Genomic DNA, 23,879 nt, shown 5'->3' with positions numbered 1-23,879 from the left:
CACCATTTACTGAAGGGACTATCTTTTGCCCATTGTATGTTCTTGGCTTCTTTGTCATAAATTAATTTATATTAATGCATGGGTTTATTTCTGGGTTCTTTATTCTGTTCCATTGATTTATGCATCTGTTTTTATGCTGATACCAAACTGTTTTGATTACTATAGCTTTGTAATATGGTTTGAATTTAGGAAATGTGGTGTCTCCACCTTTATTCTTCCTCAAGATGGCTTTGATTATTTGGGGTCTTTTGTGATTGTGTACAAATTTTAACATTGTTTGTTCTATTTCTGTGAAAAATGCCATTGAAATTTTGGAAAGGCTTCCATTGAATCTATAGATTACTTTGGGTAGTATGGACATTTTAACAATATTAATTCTTCAAATCCATGAGCATGGACTATCTTTCCATTATTTTTGTCTTCTTCAATTTCTTTCATAAATATTTATAGTTACAGTGTGCAGATATTTCACCTCTTTGGTCAAATTTATTCTTAGGTACTTTTTTCATGCAATTGTAAGTGGGATTGTTTTCTTAAGTTCTCTTTCTGATAGTTCATTATTAGTGTATAGAAATTCAACTGATTTTTTTTTGATGAGTATTAACCCTGAGCTAACATCTGCCACTAATCCTCCTCTTTTTGCTGAGGAAGACTGGCCCTGAGCTAACATCCATGTCCATCTTCCTCTACTTTATATGTGGGATGCCTGCCACAGCATGGCTTGCCATGCAGTGAGTAGGTCCACACCCAGGATCTGAACCGGCAAACCCCAGGCCACTGAAGCAGAATGTGCAAATTTAACTGTTGCTCCACCAGGCTGGCCCCAAAATGCAACTTATTTTTGTACATTGATTTTGTATCAGGTAACCTTAATAAATTTGTTTATTAGTTCTAACAGTTTTTTGGTGGAATCTTTAGGGTATTATATAGAATACCATGTCATCTGCAAATAGAGACAATTGTACTTTCTCCTTTCCAAGTTGGAGGCCTTTTATTTCTTTTTCTTGCCTAGTTGCTCTTGCTAAGACTTCCAATACTACGTTGAATAAAAGTGGTGAGAGTGGGCATCCTTGTCTTGTTCCTGATCTTAAAGAAAAAACTTTCAGCTTTTTACCATTGGGTATGATGTTAGCTGTGGACTTATCATATTTAGCCATTATTATGTGGAGGTACATTCCCTTTGTACCCACTTTTTTGAGAGTTTGTATCTTGAATGGATGTTGAGTTTTGACACATGCTTTTCCTGCATATATTAAGATGATTATATGATCTCACTTTAAATCAAAAGCTAGAGGTGATTAAGCTTAGTGAGCATGGCATGTTAAAAGCTAAGATAAGCTGAAATGTAGGCCTCTGGCACCAAACAGTTAGCCAAGTTCTGAGTGCAAAGGAAAAGTTCTTGAAGGAAAATAACGTGCTACTTCAGTGAACACATGAATGATAAGAAATCAAAACAGCTTTACTGCTGTTATGGAGAAAGTTTTAGTGGTCTGGATAGTAGATCAAGCCAGCTACAACATTCCCTTAAACCAAAGCCTAATTCAGAGGAAATCCCTAAATCTCCTCAATTCTATGAAGGCTGAGAGACATGAGGCAGCTGCAGAAGAAAAGATGAAGCTAGCAGAGGTTGGTTCATCAGGTTTAAGGAAAGAAATCATCTCCTTAACATAAAAGTTCAAGGTGAAGCAGCAAGTACTTATGTAGAAGCTGCAGCAAATTATCCACTCCCAGTTAAGATAACTAATGAAGTGCCTACACTAAACAACAGATTTTCAATGTAAACAAAAGTCTTATATTGGAAGAAGATGTCATCTAAGACTTTCATAGCTAGCAAGGAGAAATCAATGCCTGGCTTTGCAGTTTCAAAGGACAGACTGATTCTCTCGTTAGGGGCTAATGTAACTGGCAACTTTAGGTTGAAGCCAATGCTTATTTACCATTCCAAAAATTCCAGGACCCTCAACAATTATCCTAAATCTACTCTGCCTGTGCCCCATAAATGCAAAAACAAAGCCTGCATGACAACACATCTGTTTACAACATGGTTTACTGAATTTTTAAACCCACTATTGAGAGACCTAGTGCTCAGGCAAAAAGATTCCTTTCAAAATATTACTGCTCATTGGCAATGCATCTGGTCCCCAAAGAGCTCTGAGAGTGGGGTACAATGAGATTCATGTTGTTTTCATGCCTGTTAACACAACATCCATTCTGCAGCCCATGGATCAAGGAGCAATTTCAGCTTTCAAGTCTTATTATTTAAGATATATATTTTGTAAAGCTATAGCTGCCAAAGACAGTGATTCCTCTGATAGATCTGAGCAAGGTAAATTGAAAGCCGTCTGAAAAGGATTCACTTTTCTGGATGGCATTAAGAGCATTTGTGATTCATAGGAAAAGGTCAAAATATTAATATTAACAGGAGTTTGGAAGAAGTTGTTCCAGCCCTCATGGATGACTTTGTGGGGTTCAAGACTTAAGTGGAGGGAGTAACTGCAGATGTGAAAATAGCAAGAAAACTTGAATTGGAAGTGGAGCCTGAGGATGTGATTGAATTGCTGCAATCTTATAATAAAACTTTTTAACACAGAAGGAGTTGCTTCTTATGGATGAGCAAAGAAAGTGGTTTCTTGAGATGGAATCTACTCCTGGTGAAGATGCTGTGAAGATTGTTGAAATGACAACAAAGGATTTAAAATATTACATAAACTTAGTTGATAAAGCAGCAGCAGGTTTTGAGAGGATTGACTCCAAGTTTGAGAGAAGTTCTGTAGGTAAAATGCTATCAAACAGCATCACATGCTACTGAGGAATCATTCATGAAAGGAAGAGTCAAACAATGCAACAAACTTCATTGTTGTCTTATTTTAAGAAATAGCCACAAACATCCTAACCTGCAGCAACCAACACTCTGATCAGTCAGCAGCCATCAACATCGAGGCAAGACCCTCCACCAGCAAAAAGATTGCAACTTTCTGAAGGCTCAGATGATGATTAGCATTTTTTAACAATAAAGTATTTTTTAAGTAAAGTATGTACATTGTTTTTTGGACATAATGCTATTGCACACTCAATAGACCACAATATAGTGTAAACATAACTTATATATGCACTGGGAAACTAAAATTTCATGTGACTCACTTTATTGCAATATTTGTTTTATTGTGGTGGTCAGAAACTGAAACTGCAGTATCTCTGAGGTGTGCCTGTACAGTGTATTAGCTGACTCCTTTCCCTTTCACAAGGAGGCCTCTGATGAACGGCCCGTGGTATAGGAATGCAGAATGCGTAAAAGCATAGTGTGGATGGACCTTATTCCTTGACTGCATCTACCTCCAGTGTCTGAAGCTCACTGGCTATGCATCAGATTTGGTGTGGGGTGAGAAGTTTTTCCCTCATGAGAACTTCCAGGTAGAGATTTTGTAATTGTCTATGTTTGGGCCTAAAATATCAAACACAGGATTTTGGCCTGAAGTTGGATTCCTATATATATGTACATATACTCATACATGCACATATACATATTTTTACACACGCATACATATACATGTGCATGTATACATGAATATACACATACACAAACATTTAGAAATCATGAGTTCTCATGAGCACCTTCAATTTCAGTCCATCCCCTCAGGGCCTTTTCTTGCCTTCCTCCCTTTCACATCTGTATGTCCTTTCTTCCACTGTGTGAATCCTAACTCTGAATAACAATATATTTACTCATTTGCTCCACCTTGTTATGCTTCTAAAATTATTTTGGAACTGCTTAGCACATAAATCTAGAAAAACAAGCCTACTGAAAATATCTTTCCATATGTTTACAGTCTCTTCTCCACACTCTTGCCCATGAATGAGGGTCTCTGTCAAATACTGTGTTGATGAGTTACTTGCATTGGTGCTTTTTTTTTTCTTTCAGGGGGTTCATTTCTTTAAGTCTGCTTCCAATTTTAGTTCCTCTTTTGTGATTTAGTTTTGTTTTTGAAGTATGTGGAAGCTGAACATGCTTCTGAAAGTAAAAAATATCCCAAAAAGGGTGCTTAGAAGAGTGCTATTTCTTCCCCAGTTCTCTCTCTTTTGTTTTGTAGGTAACCAACTACATTTGTTGATATCTCATTTGTGTTTCATCTTGTACAGCCAATTCATTTTCCCTCTCTTTCTTTTTTTCTTATTTCTTATTTCCCCTTCTTCCATATATACATGGTACCATACAACTTTTCCCCTTTGGATTTTCTTTTTTCACTTAATATTGTCTACTGGAAATCCATCCAAGTCAGCTTATAGAGATTCTTTTCATTCCCTTTACATCTCTATGTATAGCTCTTTGTACCACATTGCTTACTATAATTTACGTAGTTTATAGTATATATCTTAGCTTATTCATCCAATCTTCCATGCTTGAATGTTTACGTAAAATTACAAATAATGCTATAATTGATAAATTGTACATATGCATTTTCATTGGTTAGTCTATGAAGTCTATATGATCTAAAAAGAATAAATAACAGAAATGGAGACTAATATAAACTATATATATGTTTGTAATATATATATATAGTTTTTGTAATAATGAGAAAGTTTCAACACACGTATATTAAAACTCTTCTCACAATAACCATGTTAGATCTAGCATTATGATAATGTAGTTATAACTTCATAAAAATGAGACTGTTGCTGTACACATTAATTTGAATTATAGAGATTTCAAAATAGATCTATTTTCCTTTTTAGTGGACTAAATATATCTCTTATGCAGCTCATGATAAAGTACTAGATGAAAAGCTTATGCTTGAACATAAAGAATCAATGTCAAAAACCCAAATGCAAGTAAAGAAAGAACTTCTATAGAGAAAAGACTCCCTAATAAGTACGATAATTATAGACAACTCTAAATTATTTTAAATTAATTACATCTAAAGATCTTTTTCTTTGGTTCATGAATCTGTATTTTATTATATATTTTATAGAAATTTTACATTTTGACCTAAAGTATAAATATCCTGAGATAACTAGAGAACAAAAGCTAAAGTATTCATAACTTTGGTTAATATTTCTGGTTGTAATACTATTTCACAGCCATGGGTCATGCAATCAGTATCCACCAAGGCCAAGAATGGACCAATAATTGTCTTTCACGGGATGTGTACCTTTCAGCCAACTCCAAGATGTTAGGAGTCCAGAAGGCCAATTCAATCCACTGTCCTGTGCAGTTGCCTTCTTCCAAAGACTCCAATTGGTGAAGAGAAGTTGCTGAGACCTATAACTTAAATGCAGATCAGAGGGACCAAGGGGAAAAGTGACCTGGGAGGCCTATTGGATGTACTCCAGAACATTCTGTTTTTTGAAATCCACTCATATGTAGAGGCCTTTTTGGTAACTTAATAGATAGTTTAAATTAGGATCCTATTGAGGGGAGTGTGAGAGTGCAAGTATCAGAATAGTGCCACAGATTTCCCAGCCTTGTTTGGATTTGTTGGCACTGGGAGGGACAAATATTTGGCAGTTGTCTCTTCTAGAATAAGTCATATTGCCCCTTCCCAAGGATTTCACTTGAACACAAGGTCCTGTACTATCTCTGTTTTAATAACCCAGCTGTGTTGCTGAATGTGGCTCAACACAGCATCTAGTCCTTGTTGGGTAGTGCCCTTGCTCGGGCCCACCAGGAGGATGTCATCAATATAGTGGAAGGCTAGTGCTCCATCTGGGAGTTGGGCTTTTTCCAGTTCATGGCCTTGTGGAAGGACATTAAATGTGTAATGCAACCCATTACACATAGGGCAAACTTATCCTGATCATTTGAGTGGACAGGGAGGCCATAACCGGCATTTGCAATATGAATTGTTTCATACCTACTTCCCTTAGCTTGTGAAATAGCCTTTATGGCAGTCACAATGTCAGGAGCACCAGTTTCTTGGGCTGTACCACAACATTAAGCCACCTATAATGAGTTGAGTTTATAGGCACCAGAGGCCATATGGACAGGTTGACTTAGTTATTGAATGGAGAAATAGTCTCATGGAGATCTGTGGCTTAGCTAAACTCAGCAATGAGGACAATAATTTCTTTTCTCCTCCAGGTAGTTGTTTTTGGAGACAAATCTCTAGGCTCTGGTATTCTGGTAGGTTTATAGCTGCACACGCTCCATTAAAAATGACCCTAACTGCAGCAGGGCTCGGCTTGGGGCTGATGTGAGTTGGAGTTTACATCTTTACTAACAATGCATTTGGTAGTGAGGGCTATAAAAATGGAAGTTTATAGTCCCCCAAAGCAACCCACCCACAATCAGGTCTAGGTAAGGGTCAGACAGCATTAACTGTTTCCTTTTCATCGTGGTATCAGTGTTGTGGAGATCACACTCACTAGTAAACTAATATCCAGATAGCCCAAGTTATGCAATTTCTCTCCACTGCCTCTTTGAACTCTGACTTGGCATTCATCCTCAGATGCCACTGGGGGCATAGAGACATTGGCCTACCCCTAATCTTGTTTATTTCTTTCTCTCTTTTTTTGAGATAACATTGTGTACATTTCAGGTGTCTAACATTATAATTCGACTTCTGTATATACTACCGTGTGCTCGCCACCAAAAATGTAGTTTCCGTCCATCACCATGTAATGGACCCCTTTATCATTTTCACCCTCCCTCCACCCGCCTTCCCTCTGGTAACTACTAATCTGTTGTCTGCTTCTATGAGTTTGTTTTTATTTGTTTCTTTTGTTTTTTATATTCCACCTAGAGCTCTAAGTAAATGTAGGCAGAGTTCTCTGATTCATTTTAAGATTACTGGGAGAGGCAGAGGGAATAGCACTTATATTAGTAATAAGTATCATCACTGCTTTGATTCTTGTGTGGCTGTGTGTTTGCCCCCGATGGCTCAGTACCTAGCCAGAAGATTCTTGGTGGAGAGTCCATCCATCTCCTCCTTGAGACTCCACTGTTGAATAACTAGACAATGTTTGCAGTGGTGGGGAACATGTCGTGCGTGGGCCAACTTATCAGAAATCAAATGGCATACAGTAGAGGAAGGAGAGTGTCTCAGGTGTTTGTATCTTTTCTTCTCCCTGTACCCTTCTTTGTCCCTCTTGGGCAAAATGGCTGGTGTTGGGGAATTCAGAACCAGGGGATCTGTCGTGACTCACTCAACAAGGTACCACTGTCCCTCACTAAGTTAACAAGATTAAACATAAGTATCTCTATTCACTTTTTCCCCCTTATTTCCCTTTCTTTCTTACTTAAAAGGTAGAGTACTAAATATAAGCTCTTTTAGATTTTTTCCACTAAACATTATTTCATAGAAATACCTCCAAGTCAGTTTGTAGAGATCTTTTTCATTCTTTTTATATCTGTATGTACAGCTGTTTGTACCACATTATATCCCATAGTTTATATTATCATAGTTTACATACATTACTTTAGTCTACAAATCTCCTATGCTTGTACGTTAAGGTGGTTTTGAGTATTTTACAATTACAAATATTCTGTAATGAATAACCTTGTGCGTATGTATTTTTATTGTTTGGTTTATGAATATGTATTAATTTAAAATATTAAAAAAACAGGAAAACTAGACACTAATATAAAACATATTTGAAGCCCAGGAATATTAATGGTATGATAAAATACCTTCCACACACACCCGTTAAAACTCTTCTCACAGTTTTCAGATCTAACATTGTGGTAATTTATTTATGACTTTATAAAAATGACGGAAAATTATGCTATACACTTGTTATAAATTTGAAATCTAGGGATTTCACAACGAATCTCTTTTTAATTTAGTGGATTAAAGGACTTAATTTAGTGGACTACATTCTTTTTATGTAGCTCAGGATGAAGTGCCAGATGAAAATCGTATGCTTGAGCACCAGGACTCAATGTCAGAATCAGAAATTCAAATGAAGAAACAAAGAACTCACAAAATGGAAAGTCTTACTAGTAAGTATAAAAATTATAGATAACTTTAAATTATTTTAAATTAAGCTCATTAAAAGATCTTTTTATTTTGGGTCATAAATACGTATTTAAGCGTATATTTCATAGAAATTTTACACTTTGACTAAAATGTGAATACCCTAAGATAACTAGAGAAAAAAAAGCAAAAATCTTAGTACTCTTTGGTTGGAATTTCTGGTCTTCAGATCTTTTCTTGACCATAGAACGTGCACTCAGTATACCCCAAAGCCCAAGAGCACTCGAGTAATTGTCTCTCCGTGCCTTTCAGCCGGCTCCAGGTAATTATGGATACAAAAGCCCAATGGACACCTCTGACCCATGGCAGTGGCCTTCTGTCATAGGCTGCAGTTGATAAACAGATGTTTCTGAGATCTATAACTCAAAGATCAAATGGAGATAAGAAGAGCCTAGGTGAAGGGCAGCCTAGGAGGCCCTTAAGGGCATCTTCTTGGTTATGTTCTCACTGGAAAGAAGCAGCCTTTCTGGTAACCCACAGATGGGTGTCATCAAGGACCCCAAGTGAGGAAAATGAGAGTGCAAGTAGTCAAAGAGTTCCACTAATTACTGGGCCTCTTTTTATTTATTGGAGTTGAATGGGCCAAAGCTTAGCCATCTTCTCCTCTGGAATGAGATGTTATGCCTCTTAGAGATCATGCTTACCTCTGGGAGCAGGCCATTTAGGGGTCATGACCTATGCCTTGATGACAAATATTTGAGCAATTCAGTAGCCATGTGAAAGACCTTAATAGTGTATTGCAACCCATTTCACAGAAGGTTAAATTGACCCTGATCATCTCTGTGGAAAAGGATGCAGCAAAATATGTTTATGTCAGTTGTTGCATATCAAGTTCCTTCAGTTTGACAAATAGCCTGTATGACAGTTACAATGTTAGGTGCCACCAGTGCCCAGGTCTGTACTATAGCATTGACCTATCAAAATTAGTTGAGTCACTGTGTACCTAAAGCCGTATACAAAGGTCAACTTAGGTATTAAAATGGGAAATCAAGTCTCATGGAGGATTTTCACTTCATTAAAGTCAGCAATGAGAGCAGTTATTTCTTTTGCTGCACAGGAATTTGTTTTGGGAGACACAGGTGCTAGGCACTGTTTAGTCTGGAGGTTTTCAGTCTTCCACATGCCCTATGAAAATGGCCCTAAATACAGCAGTTCCCATCAGGACTTGGGGCTGAATGTGAGTGAGGTGCACATAGAAAATACATCTATCCCAATGTACATTCAGTAGTAGGGGCTATGAAATGGAGTTTTTTTGGTGGCCTGAAAGGATACACTAATAGTAGTGTTTGACTAAGGGTCACCTTGATGATGCCCTCAGATGAAAAACCAGAGAGCATTGTCTCTTTCCTCCACTACTTGATGTCAGAGGTTACGGAGATCACAGTCACCTGTGCACCAGTATCCTAACGGCCTTAGCAATGCTATTTCCTCCCTTCCTCCTTTGAAATCTGACCTTGGTGTACATCCTCAGATCACCGCCAGTGACAGGAATCTTGACCTAACCCCTAATTTTGTTTATTTTTGAAAGCTGGGAGGTCTGGGTGAAAGTAGTGGAGGGTTCTCTGATTTATCTCAATATCACTTGGAGGAACAGAGGGAAGAGCATTTATATTAGTCATAGGGGTCATCACAATTTGGACTTTAGTGGGGATATGTGTTGGGATCCATGACCCACTAGCTGGCCAGGAGATCTTTGGTGGAGAGTCAATCCATATCCTCCTTGAGACCCCATTGTTGAGTATCTAGTCTTACAGATTTCTTCGGGAAAACCCTTAACCAGATCATCCAAGAGTGGTGCCTCATTACCATTTTTAGTTGCTCTGTTCACTGGTCAAACAGTACTATCTTGTGGGTAGCTACTTTTTCCATGCCTGGAAGTTTCAGTTAAGATCTGTATTGTGCCTCAAATCAGTTGACGTCACCTTAAAAGGAAGTTTAACTGAATTAGGTAACCAGTGAAGTTGGCCTGAATGAAATTAGAAATCTTGAGTCTGGTAAAAATCTTTCCATTAGTGTTCTCACTCCATCTGTGATCCTAGGGACCACTAGGGAGGATCATAGAGCCATTAGAGGCTCTTCAAGAGCTGATACAAACATATTTTTCAGTGGGAGGGAACTCATAATGGGTGGGCCATACTGTCAGCACCAAAATAGTACCCAGCTAAGGAAGGGAAGAGTCTCACATATTCATGACTTTCATCCCCCTTTCCCTCTACCTCCTTGGGCAATATGTGTACTGCCGAGTCTTACAATGGGGTTCGACAGTGACAAGTCCTACAGTGTGCCCCTCTCCCTCACTAAAGTTTAACAAGATTATCTCCTTCTTTGTGGAGGCAAACTACCTAAGTCTCCAAGGTCTTTTTGAGTCTCAGGGCACAACAATCCTCAGGACTCTACATTCTTTTCCATTAAAGGTAAGTCTCAGTAACTCACAGCATCGGAGGTTGTCCATTAGTGCCAAGGGTATGCTAGAACTAACAGTTGTCATTGGGTGCAACTCAGCATGCAGAGTCTCCATCTTTTTTGGACCCATCAATAACCACAAAATTACTTCTCTAGTTTTCTTAGAGTCCTTCTGTTGAGCTCCCATTTGACTCATTGGGCATCTTGAGGAGCTGGCCTGGTGGCATAGTGGTTAAGTTCACACGCTTGGTTTTAGCAGTATGTGGTTCGCTGGTTCGGATCCCAGGCATGGACTGCTCATCAAGCTGTGCTGTGTTGGCATCCCACACACAGAATAGAGGAAGATTGGCAACAGATGTTAGCTCAGCAACAATATTCCTCAAGCAAAAAGAGGAAGATTGGCAACAGATGTTAGCTCAGGGCCAATCTTCCTCATCAAAAAAGAAAAAGAAATGCTGTGATTCATTGGGCATCTTGGTAGGTGAATCATAGGCTAAAGAGAAAGACAGTTGTTCCCCATCAAAACTGATAAACGTATGTAAATAATACAGTAGCACTCTAGAGGACCCCATGGCATCCTCTGGTACTTTCTAAGACTCATTTGCATGACTGGCAAAGTACTGTATGGGTCTCTGGCAAGTAACCAGTAGTACCCCTCTCCTAACCATGACCTGCACAGTCACTAACACCTCCCAAAGTGTTCCTTCCAGAAAGACATTTTGCTTCATTGACCACACTGCTCTTTGTGCTAATTTGCTAGACAGATGCCAATTTTTGAGTTGGTCTATTTAGATAACAAGCCAAACTCAAAGTGGCAACGTGTATTCACTTACTGCCATAGCATAGGCTATAGTCTAGATAGAGGAAGGCACCAGCTCCGCTAGTGTTCCATTTTACCCCATGGAGCAGCACCTGACAAGGGTCAGATATATCATTGCAGACTGAGGCGGGGGATGGTCTCAGAGCTGAAGGAACCTCAAACAAAGGGTTCTTGATGTTTTTTGGACCCCAGGGCTGAGGCAGCTAGAGGTCTGAACAATATTAGCACATTTACTTATTTGCTCTATCCTATAATGTTTCTCAAAGCATTTCAGAATTGGTTAGCACAAGGCACTAGAAAAACAAACCAACTAAAAAGATTTCATGATTTGTTTGTGGTCCACCTCCCCCGCCCCACCCCAAGTCTCATGTCCAAGAGTGAGAGTTCATGTTAAATACTGTATTAATGAGTCACTGCTTTTAAGTTTCCTTTAGCAGTTTCTTTCAAGTTTGCTTTTTGCTTATATTCCATCTTCTTATCCTTATTGATATAATTTATTTTGAAATATGTAGAACATGAACGTACTTCCAAAAGCAGAAAGTATACAAAAAGGCATACTTAGAGGAGCCTCATTCCTTCCTCAATCTTCCCCCCTCATTTTGTGGGTAACCAATTACATTGTTTTGTGATATCCTTCCTAGGTTTCCTCTATTTCTTTCTGGTTTTTTTCTCATTTCTTCTTCTTCCTTACCCAAAGGTAGCATAAAAGTTTTCCCCTTTTCAGTTTTAACTTAAAATTTTCTTAGAAATCCCTCCATATCAGTGTATAGAGATCTGTTTCATTCATATTACAGCTCTATGTACCACACTGTTTACCATAATTTGTATTATACCATAGTATATAGTATATACCTCAGTTTATTTAACCAATCTCCTATGCTTGAAAATTTATGTGGTTTTGAATATTTTGCAATTGAAAATACGCTGTAATGAATAACCTTGTACATATGCATTTTTCTTTTTAGTTCTATGAAGATGTATTAACTTAAAGTGTAAATAACCCAAGGAAACTAGAATATATATATAAAATATTATATATGTAAAATATATTTATAATATATGTAGAATATAGATGTAAAATATTATATATATATTGGATGCCTAGAAATGTTAGTGATACAGCTTCAACACACACCTATTAAAAATATTCTCACAATTTTCATGCCACATCTTGCATTATGGTAATTTACTTATAAATTTATCAAAATGAAAGAAAATTTTGCTGTATATTTTTCATAAATTTGAAATCTAGAGATTTTCAGTAGATCTCTTTTTCTATTACGAGACTAAATGCATCTCTTTATGTAGCTCATGATGACATACCAGACAGAAATCTTATGCTTGAGCATCAAGATTCAGTGTCAAAACTCCAAATGCAAGTAAAGAAACAAATGACTTCCACAGGGGAAGAACACAACAGTAAGTGTAATAATTATAGATAAAGACGTTTTTAAAAATTAATCTCATCAGATCTTTTTTCTTTAGTTCATGAGTATATTTTTGAGCATATAATTTATAGAAATTTTACACTTTGAACTAAAATGTGAATACCATAAAACAACCAGAGAACAAAACCATTTAACATTTAGTTGGAGTTTCCAGTCATAAGACTACTTCATGTCATGGCTCTTGCACTCAGTGTCCAGCAAGGCCTAATAACTGGTCAGGAGTCTCTCAAAGGGTGTTTACTTTCAGCCAACTACAGGAGATTCTATGTCCAAAAGCCCAGTGGGCACCTCTGACATGTGGCAGTTGTCCTTTTGCAACACGCTCCAATTGGCAGGCAGAGAATTTGCTGAGACCTGTAACTTAAAATGCAAAATAGATTAGAGGAGGTAAGGAGAAGGGTGGCCTGTGTGGCCAGTTGGAGGTCCTCCAGGGCATCTTGGTGTCAGGCCCCACTCAGGGTAGAATTCTTTTTGGTAACTTGATTGATAGGTGCCGTCATCAAAATGGCCATGTAGGGAATGTGTGAGCACCAGTAGCTAAATAGTCCCGCCAGTTGCTGGGCATCCTTTGTATTTGTTGGAGCTGAGAGCCTGGGTGTGACTAAAACTCGGCGATTGTTTTCTCTGGAGTGAGACATACCATCCCTTCCCAGTTTTTTCCCAGGAATTTCACATGGGTCATGGGTCGTTGTGCCTTGTTGGTATTAATGGTGCAGCCATGTTGTTGCACGTGGGTCAACACAGCGTGCAGTCTTCGTTGGATAGTACCCTTGCCTGGGCCCACCAGGAGGATGTCATCAATATAGCGGAAGGCTAGTGCTTCATCTGGGAGTGGGACTTATTCCAGCTCATGGCCTTGTGGAAGGACACTGAAGGTATATTGCAACCCATTACACATAAGGGAAACTGATCCTGATCATCTGAGTGGACAGGGATCCTAAAAAGGGCATTTGAAATATGAATTACTTCGTACCTACTTCCCTCAGCTTGGGCAATAACCTCTGTGGCAGTCACAATGTTAGGTAATGCCAGTGCCAAAGGCTCTACTATACTGTTGAGCCACTGATAGTCAATTGAGTTTCCAGGCACCCAAGGCCTTGTGAAAAGATCAGATAGCGAACTTTGACAATGAGAGCAGTTATTTCTTTTTATCCCTGAGGCAATTGCTACTGTTTTTGAGAGACAAAAGCACTAGCTACTGGTAGTCTGGTAGGTTTACAGTCTTCTCCATACCCCACTAACATGGTCCTAATTGCAGCAATTCCCTTCAGGGCTTGGAAAATGCAATCAGGGATGCAGATAGACAATATATCTACAACAATAATCCCTTCAGTGGTGGACGCCATAACAATGGTGATATGCTATACCTTTAGTCGGGTCTGGGTGAGGGTCTTTGTAGTGATGGCTTTAGACAGAAAACCGGAAAGTGTCGTCAATTTCCCCCTCATTCTCATGCCAGGAGTTTTGGGGGTCACAGTCACCTGTGAACCATTAACCAAAAGGCCCAAGAAATGCAGTTCTCCCCCATGTCTACTTTGAGCTTAGACCTTGGCATAGGGCCTCCGTTCCTCACTATAGACATAGAGAGGTTGGGGATTTCAAGCTCTTGTTTTCTTTAAAGCAAAAAACTTTGGGTCAAAGTTGGCAGGGCTCTCTGATTCATTTCAAAATTCACTGGGAGAAGGAGGAACATTACTTGTAACAGTCATAGGGACCATCACCAGGCAGACCGTAGGGGGCCTGCCCTTTGTTCCCTAGTGGCACACCACATGTCCATGGGTTCCTTGATGAAGAGCCCATTAATCTCTTCTTTTGAGCTCCCATTGCTTAGTAACCAGACCCAGAGAGCTCTTTGGGAAAGCCCTTACCCAGACCTTCCAGGAATGTGTGCCCAATTACCATTTTTATGTCACTCTCTCTAATGGTCCCTGTTTGTTATTTTGGCAGTAGTTGCTTTTCCCTTGCCAAAGAACTTATCAGTTATGATTTGGATTATGTCACTGGCCTTACAAGGAGATTTAATTAATAATCAGCAGGAGTGGCACTAATAAACCTAGAGTCTTGTTAACAATCTTATCATCCACCACTCTCTTTCAGTGTAGAACCAAGGGGACCACTGGTGTTGTTTGCAGAGCTGCTATTATGTCTACAAGCTTGGTCCAAACATGTATTTTGGTTATAGGGAACCCATCACGGGTAGGCCAAAACTGTCAGAGCCCAAATAGTACCCAGCTGAGAAAGAAGAAGGACTTAGGTGTTCCCCTCAGACTCCTTGAACAAACTTTCTGCTGTCAGGACATTCTGAAGGATGGGTACCATAGTGATGCACCCCACAAAGTACCATTGTCCCTCACCAAGTTTAAGAAGACTACCTCTTTCATCATGCAAGTGAACAACTCAAGCCTTTAAGGTCTCTTTAGGTCACTGGGAAAAGCAATTCCAAAGAATTCTATATTCATTTAATTAAACCACAAGTCTCATTAACTTGCTATGTCATAGGCTGTTTATCATTGTCTGGGACCTCATTAGAGCTAACAACGATCATTGGCTGCAGCTTAGCTTGCAGAGTATGTGGGAATTTTAGTCCTATCATCACAGGACAATAGCAGTGGCCAAGGAATTGCTTCCTTAGATATTTTTAGAGCCCCTCTGTTGGATCTCTAATTTGACCCACCAGGCATTTTGGCCAGTGAGTCTGGGGCTAAAGGAAAGGACGATTAAACCAAAGAGAAGGACCTTAAAACCAAAAAGCTTACATAAACAATCTGCTGGCACTCTCCAAGAGTGTTCCGTGGCATTCCTGAGATAGCACTTCCTGAGACTCATTGATATGGCTAGCAAAGTGCATCGTTGGACCCTCAGACTCTTGCAAATGACCAACTAGTACCCCCACCCCCAAGAAGCCCTGTAGACTTCTCTAGCATCCCCCAAAAATGATCTGGGGGATCATCACACTTTTTACTTTTCCAGAAAGAAAGACATTATGCTTAATTGGGCCACCTACTTGCCACCATTTGCCACTGAGAGAGAGTTGCCATTTGGGAAGGTGATCAATTAAGACAATGAGCCAAACTGAAAGTAACAATTAAGTCTCTATTTACTTATTGCAATAATATAACCAAGAGTCTAAACGTGGAAAGGGTACTGGCTCCACCAATGTTTCAACTAATGTTTCATTTTCCTGTGAAGTGATTATGGGCAAGGGTTGGATGAATTAGCACAGATGGGAGGAGACTATCTCACTGTATGTATAGTTATTTTTACCAAATTATATCCCTTCTATACCATATATAATATGTATTTATACACACACACACATGCACCATCATATACCATAACTGGTACTATGCTCTTTTTTCCAGTCTTATTGAGATATAATTGGCATACATCACTGTATAAGTTTAAAGTGTACAGCATAATGTTTCACCTTACATGTATTATGGAAGGTAGTATGCTATCGTTTATGATATATATATCAGTTTATTCAACCAATCTCCTATTCTTGAACATTTGGATGATTTTAAATATTTTGCGATTATAATTGATGCTAAAATAACCAACACTGTGCATATGCATTTTCATTGATTGGTTTATAAATATGTATTAACCTAAAGTTTAAATAATCTAAGAAAACTAGAGTCTAATATAAGCATATTTGATGCCTAAGAATATTTATAAAATAAAAAACAGCTTCAACACATACCCATTAAAAATGTTCTCTTAATTTTCATATCAGATCTAGTATTATGAAAATTTCCTGGGACCAGCCCCGTGGCCGAGTGGTTAAGTTCGCATGCTCCACTGTGGTGGCCCAGGGTTTTGCCGGTTTGGATCTTGGGCGTGGACGTGGCACTGCTTGGGCCACATTAAGGCAGTGTCCCACATGCCATAACTAGAAGGACCTGTAACTAAGATATACAACTATGTACCGGGGGGATTTGGGAAGATAAAGCAAAAAAAAAAAAAAAAAAAGAAAGAAAATTTACTTATGACTTTATAAAAATGAGAGAAAATGTTTCTATTCACTTGTTATAAATTTGAAATCTAGAGATTTTACAGTGGATCTATTTTCCCATTAAGTGACTTAATTTATCTCTTTATGTAGCTCTTGATGAAGTATCAGATGAGACTCTTATGCCCAAACATCAAGATTCAGTGTCAACCCAAGTTCAATTAAAGAAACAAAAAACTTCCATAGGGGAACTACTCAATAGTAAGTATTATAATTATAAATAATTTTGTATCATTTTAAGTTAAATGCCTCAGAAGAACTTTGTTTTGTGAATATGTATTTGAGCATATATTTTATAGAAATTATAAACTTTGACCTAAATGTGAATACCCTAACATAGCCAGAGAACAAAAGCAAAAACTGCTAATATGTTTTGGTTAGAATTTCTTGTAGTAAGATTATTACATGGCCAAAGTCATGCTCTCAGTGTCCACCAAGGCCCATAGTGGACCAATAATTGTCTCATAAAGGATAGGCACTTTTTAGCCAACTCTGGCAAACTGTGGATCCAAAGCCCAGTGGTGTCTCTGACCCATGGTAGTGGCCTTATGCCATAGGCTCCAGTAGGTAAAGAGAGATGTTGCTGAGACCCATAACTGAAACAGCAAATGAAAATCAGAAGGGTCAGTAGAAGGGCCTTCAAGGGATCCTGTCCATCAGGACCCCAAAGGTAGCGATCTTTATGGTAACCTGATAGATGGATGCTATCTGATCCCTGTGAGAGTGTAGTGGTATCTGAATAGTCCTACCAATTGCATTCACTTTGTGGGACAGAGAAGGCCAAAAGCATAACAATCGTCTTCTCTGGAATGATATACTATGCTCCTTACAGATCGTGCCCAAGAATTTTACTTCAGTTTTAGTAATAATGGCCCAGCCATGTGCTGCATCTAGGTAAACAGGCCACCCAATTCTTTTTGGGTCGTGCCCTTGGGTCGAGCCCACTAATACGATTTCATCAATAGAATGGAAGGCCAGTACTCCCTCCATGAGTGGGACTTTTCTCAGGTCTTGACCTATGCATTGATTACAGATAGTCAGAGAATTTAGGGAGTCTTCTGGAAGGACATCAGTGGTGTGATGCAACCCACCCTACATACAGCAAATGAATTCTGATCGTCTGCTTGGAGAGAGATGCTGAAAAGAGCATTTGTGATGTCAGTTGCAGCATATCAAGTTCCTTTATCTTAGGCAATAACCTCTGTAACTGTCACAAAGTCAGGTGCCACTGGTCCCAAAGACTGCACTAATGCCTTGTGCAGCCCTGATCAATTTAGAATCTAGGTACCAAAGGTCTTGCGCACAGGCCAGGTGGAGTTATTGAATGGAGAAATGGTTTACAGACGTTGTTGACTTTTTAAAGCTCAACGATGAGGGCAGTTGCTCCTTTTTTATTCCCTAGGCTGTTGATATTATTTTTGGCAGAAAATGTGCTAGGTGCGAATAGTTTGGTAGGTCATGAACTTCCATATATCCCACTAAAATACTTTAACTTCAGCAAATCTCACCAAGGGTTAGGAGTAAGTGCAAGTGCTGCTTGATATAGAAAATATACTTCTACCAATATATATTCAGCAGTAGAAGCCACAATAATGGGAGTTTGTAGTGGCCCAAAGGGATTCACCCATAGCTGAGTCTGGAAAAGAGTCCTGGTGGTGATGGCTTCAAACCTAAAACTACAGAGAATTATTTGTTTGTTCCTCATCCTCATGTCAGGGATTGTGGGGATCATAGGTATTCATTAACTAGTATCCAAAAGGCCCAAGAAATGTAGTTACCTCCCTCCACTTTGAACTCTGACGTTAGCATATGTCCTCAGATCCCCAGTGGAGACATAGGGACCATGGCTAACTCTAGTCAAGTTCATTTATGAAAGCTTAGAGGTCTGAGTAAAAGTAGGAAGAGTCTGTATTGATGGGCCCCACAAGATACCACTCTCACTCACTAAGTTTAACAATATTACCTTCTTAATCAATGAAGCAAACTACCCAAGTCTCTAGATTCACTGAGATATTACCGTGGGAGATAGCTGGAGGAAATAGTACTTGTATTAGTCATAGTAGTCATCACTATATGGAACCCTAGTGCCTTCTGGGACCCTCATGGCTTACAACTTGGCCACAAGTCCTTGGTGAAGAGCCCATCAATTTATTCCTTTGAGAGACCCCAGTTTTGATAACCAGATCCACGTTTCTCCTCTGTAAGACCATTGCCTAGATCGTTCAGCAAAGGGCACATGATTGCCATTTTTATGTCACTCTCTCCATTGGTCAGCGTTTGCTATCTAGGCAACAGCTACTTTTACCATGTCCAAAAATTAGTCAGTTAAGATCTGGATTGTGTCGTGGATCGATTGACATGATCTTATGAGGAGGTTTGATTGAGTTTCATAATAAACAGGATTGACACACATGAACCTAGAAATCTGAGTCTGGTCAATCATCTTGTCATCAATTCTCACTGCATTACTGTACACCCAAAGGTCACCAACATGGCTTTCCAGGATACTATTATCTCTAAAAAGATAGTCATATATGTTTTTCCATGCGAGAACTCATCATGTGTGGGCCAAATGGTGCCCAGCTGAGGATGGAGGTGGTCTGTTTTAGCATCCTTTTATATTCCTTCCTATTTCCTGCCCTCTCTTTAGGTAAAGTGGCCACTGTTAGCACATTCTGAAATAGGGGTCTGTAGTAATACATCTCACAAGTTGTCCCTCTCAGACATTGAGTTTAACAAGATTACCCCTTTCATCAAGGAGGCAAACTACCCAGGTCCCTAAGGTCTCTTCAGGTCACTTGGCAAAGCGATTCTAAAGACCTTTACATTTTTTTCATTAAAGGCACAAGTTTCAATAACTTGCTGTGTTGTGGGCTGTCTTTTGGTATCAGGGACATGCTTGGAGATAACAATAGTCAACTCAACTCATAGGGTCTTTGATGATTGTTGGACCCATTATCAGAGAACTGTAACCAGTAGCTAGGGAATTGCTTCTCTAGCTTTCTTAGAGTCCCCCTGTTGGTTCTCTAATTGGACTCACCATGGAAACTTGGCCAGGGAGTTAGGAGCTAAAGGGAAGGATGAATTATTCCCCTGAGAACTGAAAATCTTATGTAAACAATCCATTAGAATTCTTCCAGATTACTTTGTGGCATCCACTAGCACTTCCTGGGAATTGTGGCATGGCTGGTGAAGTGCCCTCTTGGACCCTCAGACTCATGCAAATTATCCACTAGCATTACCTGAGAGTGCCCCAAAGACTTTTTTTTAGCGTCTCTCAAAAGTGCCCCATAAGAGCATCGGATATTTTGCTTTTCCACAAAGGTATTGTGCTTCAATGACCACCCTGCTTGCTGCGTCAATTTGTCAGAGGCAGAGCTGCCATTTTTGAGTCAGTCAATTAAGATAACAATCCTAACTGAAAATAGTAATGAAGTGTTTATTGATTTACTGAGAATAGTATAAGCAAGAGCCTAAACAAGGAAGGGCCCTAGCTCCACCAATGTGTCATTTTCCCCACAGAATGGCACCAGAGGAAGGTCACGTGCATCAGAGCAGATGTGGTGGCAGGAAGGGGGGACGTCTCACTGTGTTGAAAGAGTCCTCCTAAAAAGGCTACTGGTGTTTTATGGACCCAGGTGCCATGAGGAAGTAGAGGGGGAGGGCTTAGAGTGGAAAAGTACTGAACCAGAATGGAGAAAGGGTTTTCAAGGTCCATCCCACAAGGTAGTCTAGGCAGAACTGACTGAACAATATATTGCCTCAGCTGAGATTTTCTCCAGCTCATAAGGTTTCCCGATGGATGCACCTGAGCGAGAATGCAGATATGACCAGCCCCGATGGGCTTTAGTCCATGACCTCCTATGTCTGCAGTACACTGTCTGAGCATCAAGTATAGTATGGGGTGTGAAGTTTCCCCCCATGACAAATGCCAGATAAAGCCTTTGTAGTTGTCTATGATTGGGCCTAAAAGATCACACATAGAATTTTGGCATGGAGTCAGACTTTCCTAGTATTTATACATATACAAATATACACATATGCATGTGTGTGTACATATACAGACGTATGTGCACATATAGATGCATATACACATGCACAGTCATATTTAGAACTCATATGCTCTCACACCTTCAGTTCCCCTCAGGGCTTGTTCTTGCCTTCTTCCATTTCATACATGTATATCCTTTCTTCCACAGTGTGAATCCTGACTCTGCACAATGTCAACGCACGGACTCATTTGTTTAATCCTATAATGCTTCTAAAATTGTTTCAGAATTGTTTAGCTCATACCACCAGAAAAACAAATCTACTAAAAAGATTTTGTGATTTGTTTAAAGTCATCCTCCGCTCTCTTGTCCAAGAATAAGAGTTTATATCAAGTATTATATTGATTAGTTACTTGAATTGGTATTTTATTTATTCCTTCAGTAGGTTCATTTCTTTAAGTTTGCTTTTGGTTTTAGTCCTTTAAAAATTTTTTTTGATTTAATTTTATTTTTGGACTTTATTGAAATTAACCTACTTCCATATTAATAAATATGCAAAAATGTATACTTAAAGAAGTATCATTCCTTTTCCAGTCCTCCTCTCTCCTCTGATTGGTAACCAACTACAATGCTTCTGATACCTTTCTTGTGCTTCATTTTGCATATATAAGTATCTCTCTCATAGTTTTTTCTTTTTCTTTTTTTCTTTTTTTGAAGAAGATTAGCCCTGAGCTAACTACTGCCAATCCTCCTCTTTTTGCTGAGGAAGACTGGCCCTGAGCTAACATCCGTGCCCATCTTCCTCTACTTTATATGTGGGATGCCTACCACAGCATGGCTTTTGCCAAACAGTGCCATGTCCGCACCCGGGATCCAGACCGGCAAACCCCGGGCTGCCGAGAAGCAGAACGTGCGAACTTAACCGCTGCGCCACCAGGCCGGCCCCAGTTTTTTTCTTAATTCCCCTTCTTTCTTTCCCAAGTTAGAGTACTTGATATTCTTTGTTTTGCTTAACATCATCTCCTGGAAATATCTTAATGTGAGTTTATTGAGATCTTTTTTATACTATAGAAGATATATCGAAATTTGTACTATACCATAGTATAAATATACCTTAATTTATTCAACTAATAATATAGTATAATAATATAGCATAAATAGACCTTAATTTATTCAACTGCCTACACTAATACATTCAGTTGGTTTTGAATATTTTGCGACAACAAATAATGGGATAATCAATAACCGTGTACACATGCATTTTCATTATTTGATCTATGAATATGTATTAACCTAAAATGTAAATAACCCAAGAAAACTAGAGACAAATATAAAACATATTTTATACCTAGGAATATTTATGAAATAATTAGACATCTTTACACACATATATGTTAAAAATGTTCTCATAATTTTCATCTCAGATCTAGCTTTATGGTTATTTATCACTTTATCAAAATGGGAGAAAATGATATTGTATACTTATTATATATTTGAAATCTAGAGATTTCACAATAGGTCTATTTTTCCATTTAGTGGACTAAATGCATTTGTTTATGTGGCTCATGGTGAAGTACCAGAAGAAAATGTTATGCTTTAGCATCAAGTTTCAGTGTTGAAAACCTAAGAGTAATTTGAGAAACAAAGAACTTCTATAGGGGAAAGACTCACTAGGTCTAATAATTGTAGATAACTTTAAATTATTTTAAATTAAACTAACATCTCAAACTCCCTTTTTAGTATCCCTGTCCATGCTGACGGTCAAGATCAATTTACTCTTATGTGGAATCAATTGGAATATACCACTAATGTCCCTCCACCTCCCTAAATTCCCTGACTCATCAGAAGACCTTTTTTCTTTTCTATTTTAGTGTATATTGTATGGAAATTTTACACTCTGAACTAGAGTGTAAATACACTACAATAAATAGAGAACAATAGCCAAATTAAGGAGGGCGTTTGGTTGGACTTCCTGTTTAAAACACTTCACAGCCATGAGTCATGATAGTTGAGTATCCACGAAGGCCCAATAACAGACCAATATTTGTCTCTCTACGGGTGTGTAACTTTTAGCTGATGCTGGGAGATTACAGATTTCAAAGCCCAATGGGCACCCCTGACCTGTGGCAGTGTCCTTCTGCCTTAGGCTCCTCCAATTGGTGAAGAGAGAAGTTGCTGAGACCTCTAACTCAAAGGCAAATGTGTATCAGAGGGACTCAGGGGAAGGGTAGCCAGGGTAGCCCCTAGTCAAAAATAGGCGCCACTCAAAAATAGCAGCCTTACTGGTAACCCAAGAGGGATACCATATAGATCCCTGCTTAGGGAATGTGAATATACCAGTAGCTGAACATTTCTAATATCACTGGGACTCTGTATTCGTTGGGAAAGAGTGGACCAAAGGCTTGACACGAACTTAACCACTACACCACCAGGCTGGTCCCAGCCTCTCTTCATTTTATCCAGTCTCTGGACCCTTCAGTCCAAGCTGGCAGTGTTTCTGCTGAAATGATTGATTAGATTCACAACTCACACACCTAGCAAACAGTTGTCTAGCCACAATCTTCGTGTTCTCTCCAGAGCTTGCTTTCTCAATTTTTTCAATGTAGATGGGCTGAGAATTTTCTAAGTCTTCATGTTCTGTTTCCTTTTCGCTTAACAGCTTCTTCAATTTATCTCTTTCCTCTGGCATTTTACTGTAACAGCAAGGAGAAACCAAGCTGTGCCTTAAACACTTTGCTTAGAAATCTTAGCTAAGTATCCAAGTTCATTGCTTACAAGTTCTACTTTCCACCCAACAGAACACAATTCAGTCAAACTCTCTGCCACTTTATAACAAGAATCACCTTTCCTTCAGTTTCCAATAACATGTTCTTCATTTTCATCTGAGACCTCCCCAGAAGCACCTTTTTCCCCCCACAACACTGTTTATTGAAGACTCCTTTGTCATAAATTAATTCACTTTATATGCATCAGTTTATTTCTGGGTTTTCTATTCTATCCCATTGATCTACATGTCTGTTCTTATGTCAGTACCATACTGTTTTGATTACTATAGTTTTGGAATTTAGTTTAAAATCAGGGAGCATGATGTTTCCAACTTTTTTTCTTTCTAAAGATTGTGTTAGCTATTTGGGGTCTTTTGTGGTTCAATACAAATTTTAGGAATGTTTGTTCTATGTCTGTGAAAATGCCATTGGAATTTTGATAGCGATTGCATTGAATCTTTAGATTGCTTTG

The 23,879-nt window shown here is 38.9% G+C and overlaps 1 protein-coding gene across 18 annotated transcripts in view; it reads left to right on the top strand.

The window, feature by feature from the left end:
* The window catches only part of CCDC7 (coiled-coil domain containing 7), a 460,046-nt gene that overhangs the window by 300,019 nt on the left and 136,148 nt on the right, over nt 1-23,879 (top strand). For 17 of the 18 annotated variants that reach the window (XM_070255438.1, XM_023632305.2, XM_070255443.1 and 14 more), the window contains 3 exons: nt 7,826-7,936; nt 12,502-12,612; nt 16,747-16,854. In XM_070255438.1, coding sequence (XP_070111539.1) covers nt 7,826-7,936; nt 12,502-12,612; nt 16,747-16,854 — 330 coding nt within the window. Of the gene's footprint in view, nt 1-7,825; nt 7,937-12,501; nt 12,613-16,746; nt 16,855-23,879 lie in introns of those variants that run through there. The other variant, XM_070255449.1, reaches the window with a different exon arrangement.

This window comes from Equus caballus, chromosome 29 (genome assembly GCF_041296265.1).
Source record: "Equus caballus isolate H_3958 breed thoroughbred chromosome 29, TB-T2T, whole genome shotgun sequence".
NCBI lineage: Eukaryota > Metazoa > Chordata > Mammalia > Perissodactyla > Equidae > Equus > Equus caballus.
Note: the sequence above shows the minus strand (reverse complement) of the source record. Positions and strands in the feature narration are given on the sequence as shown.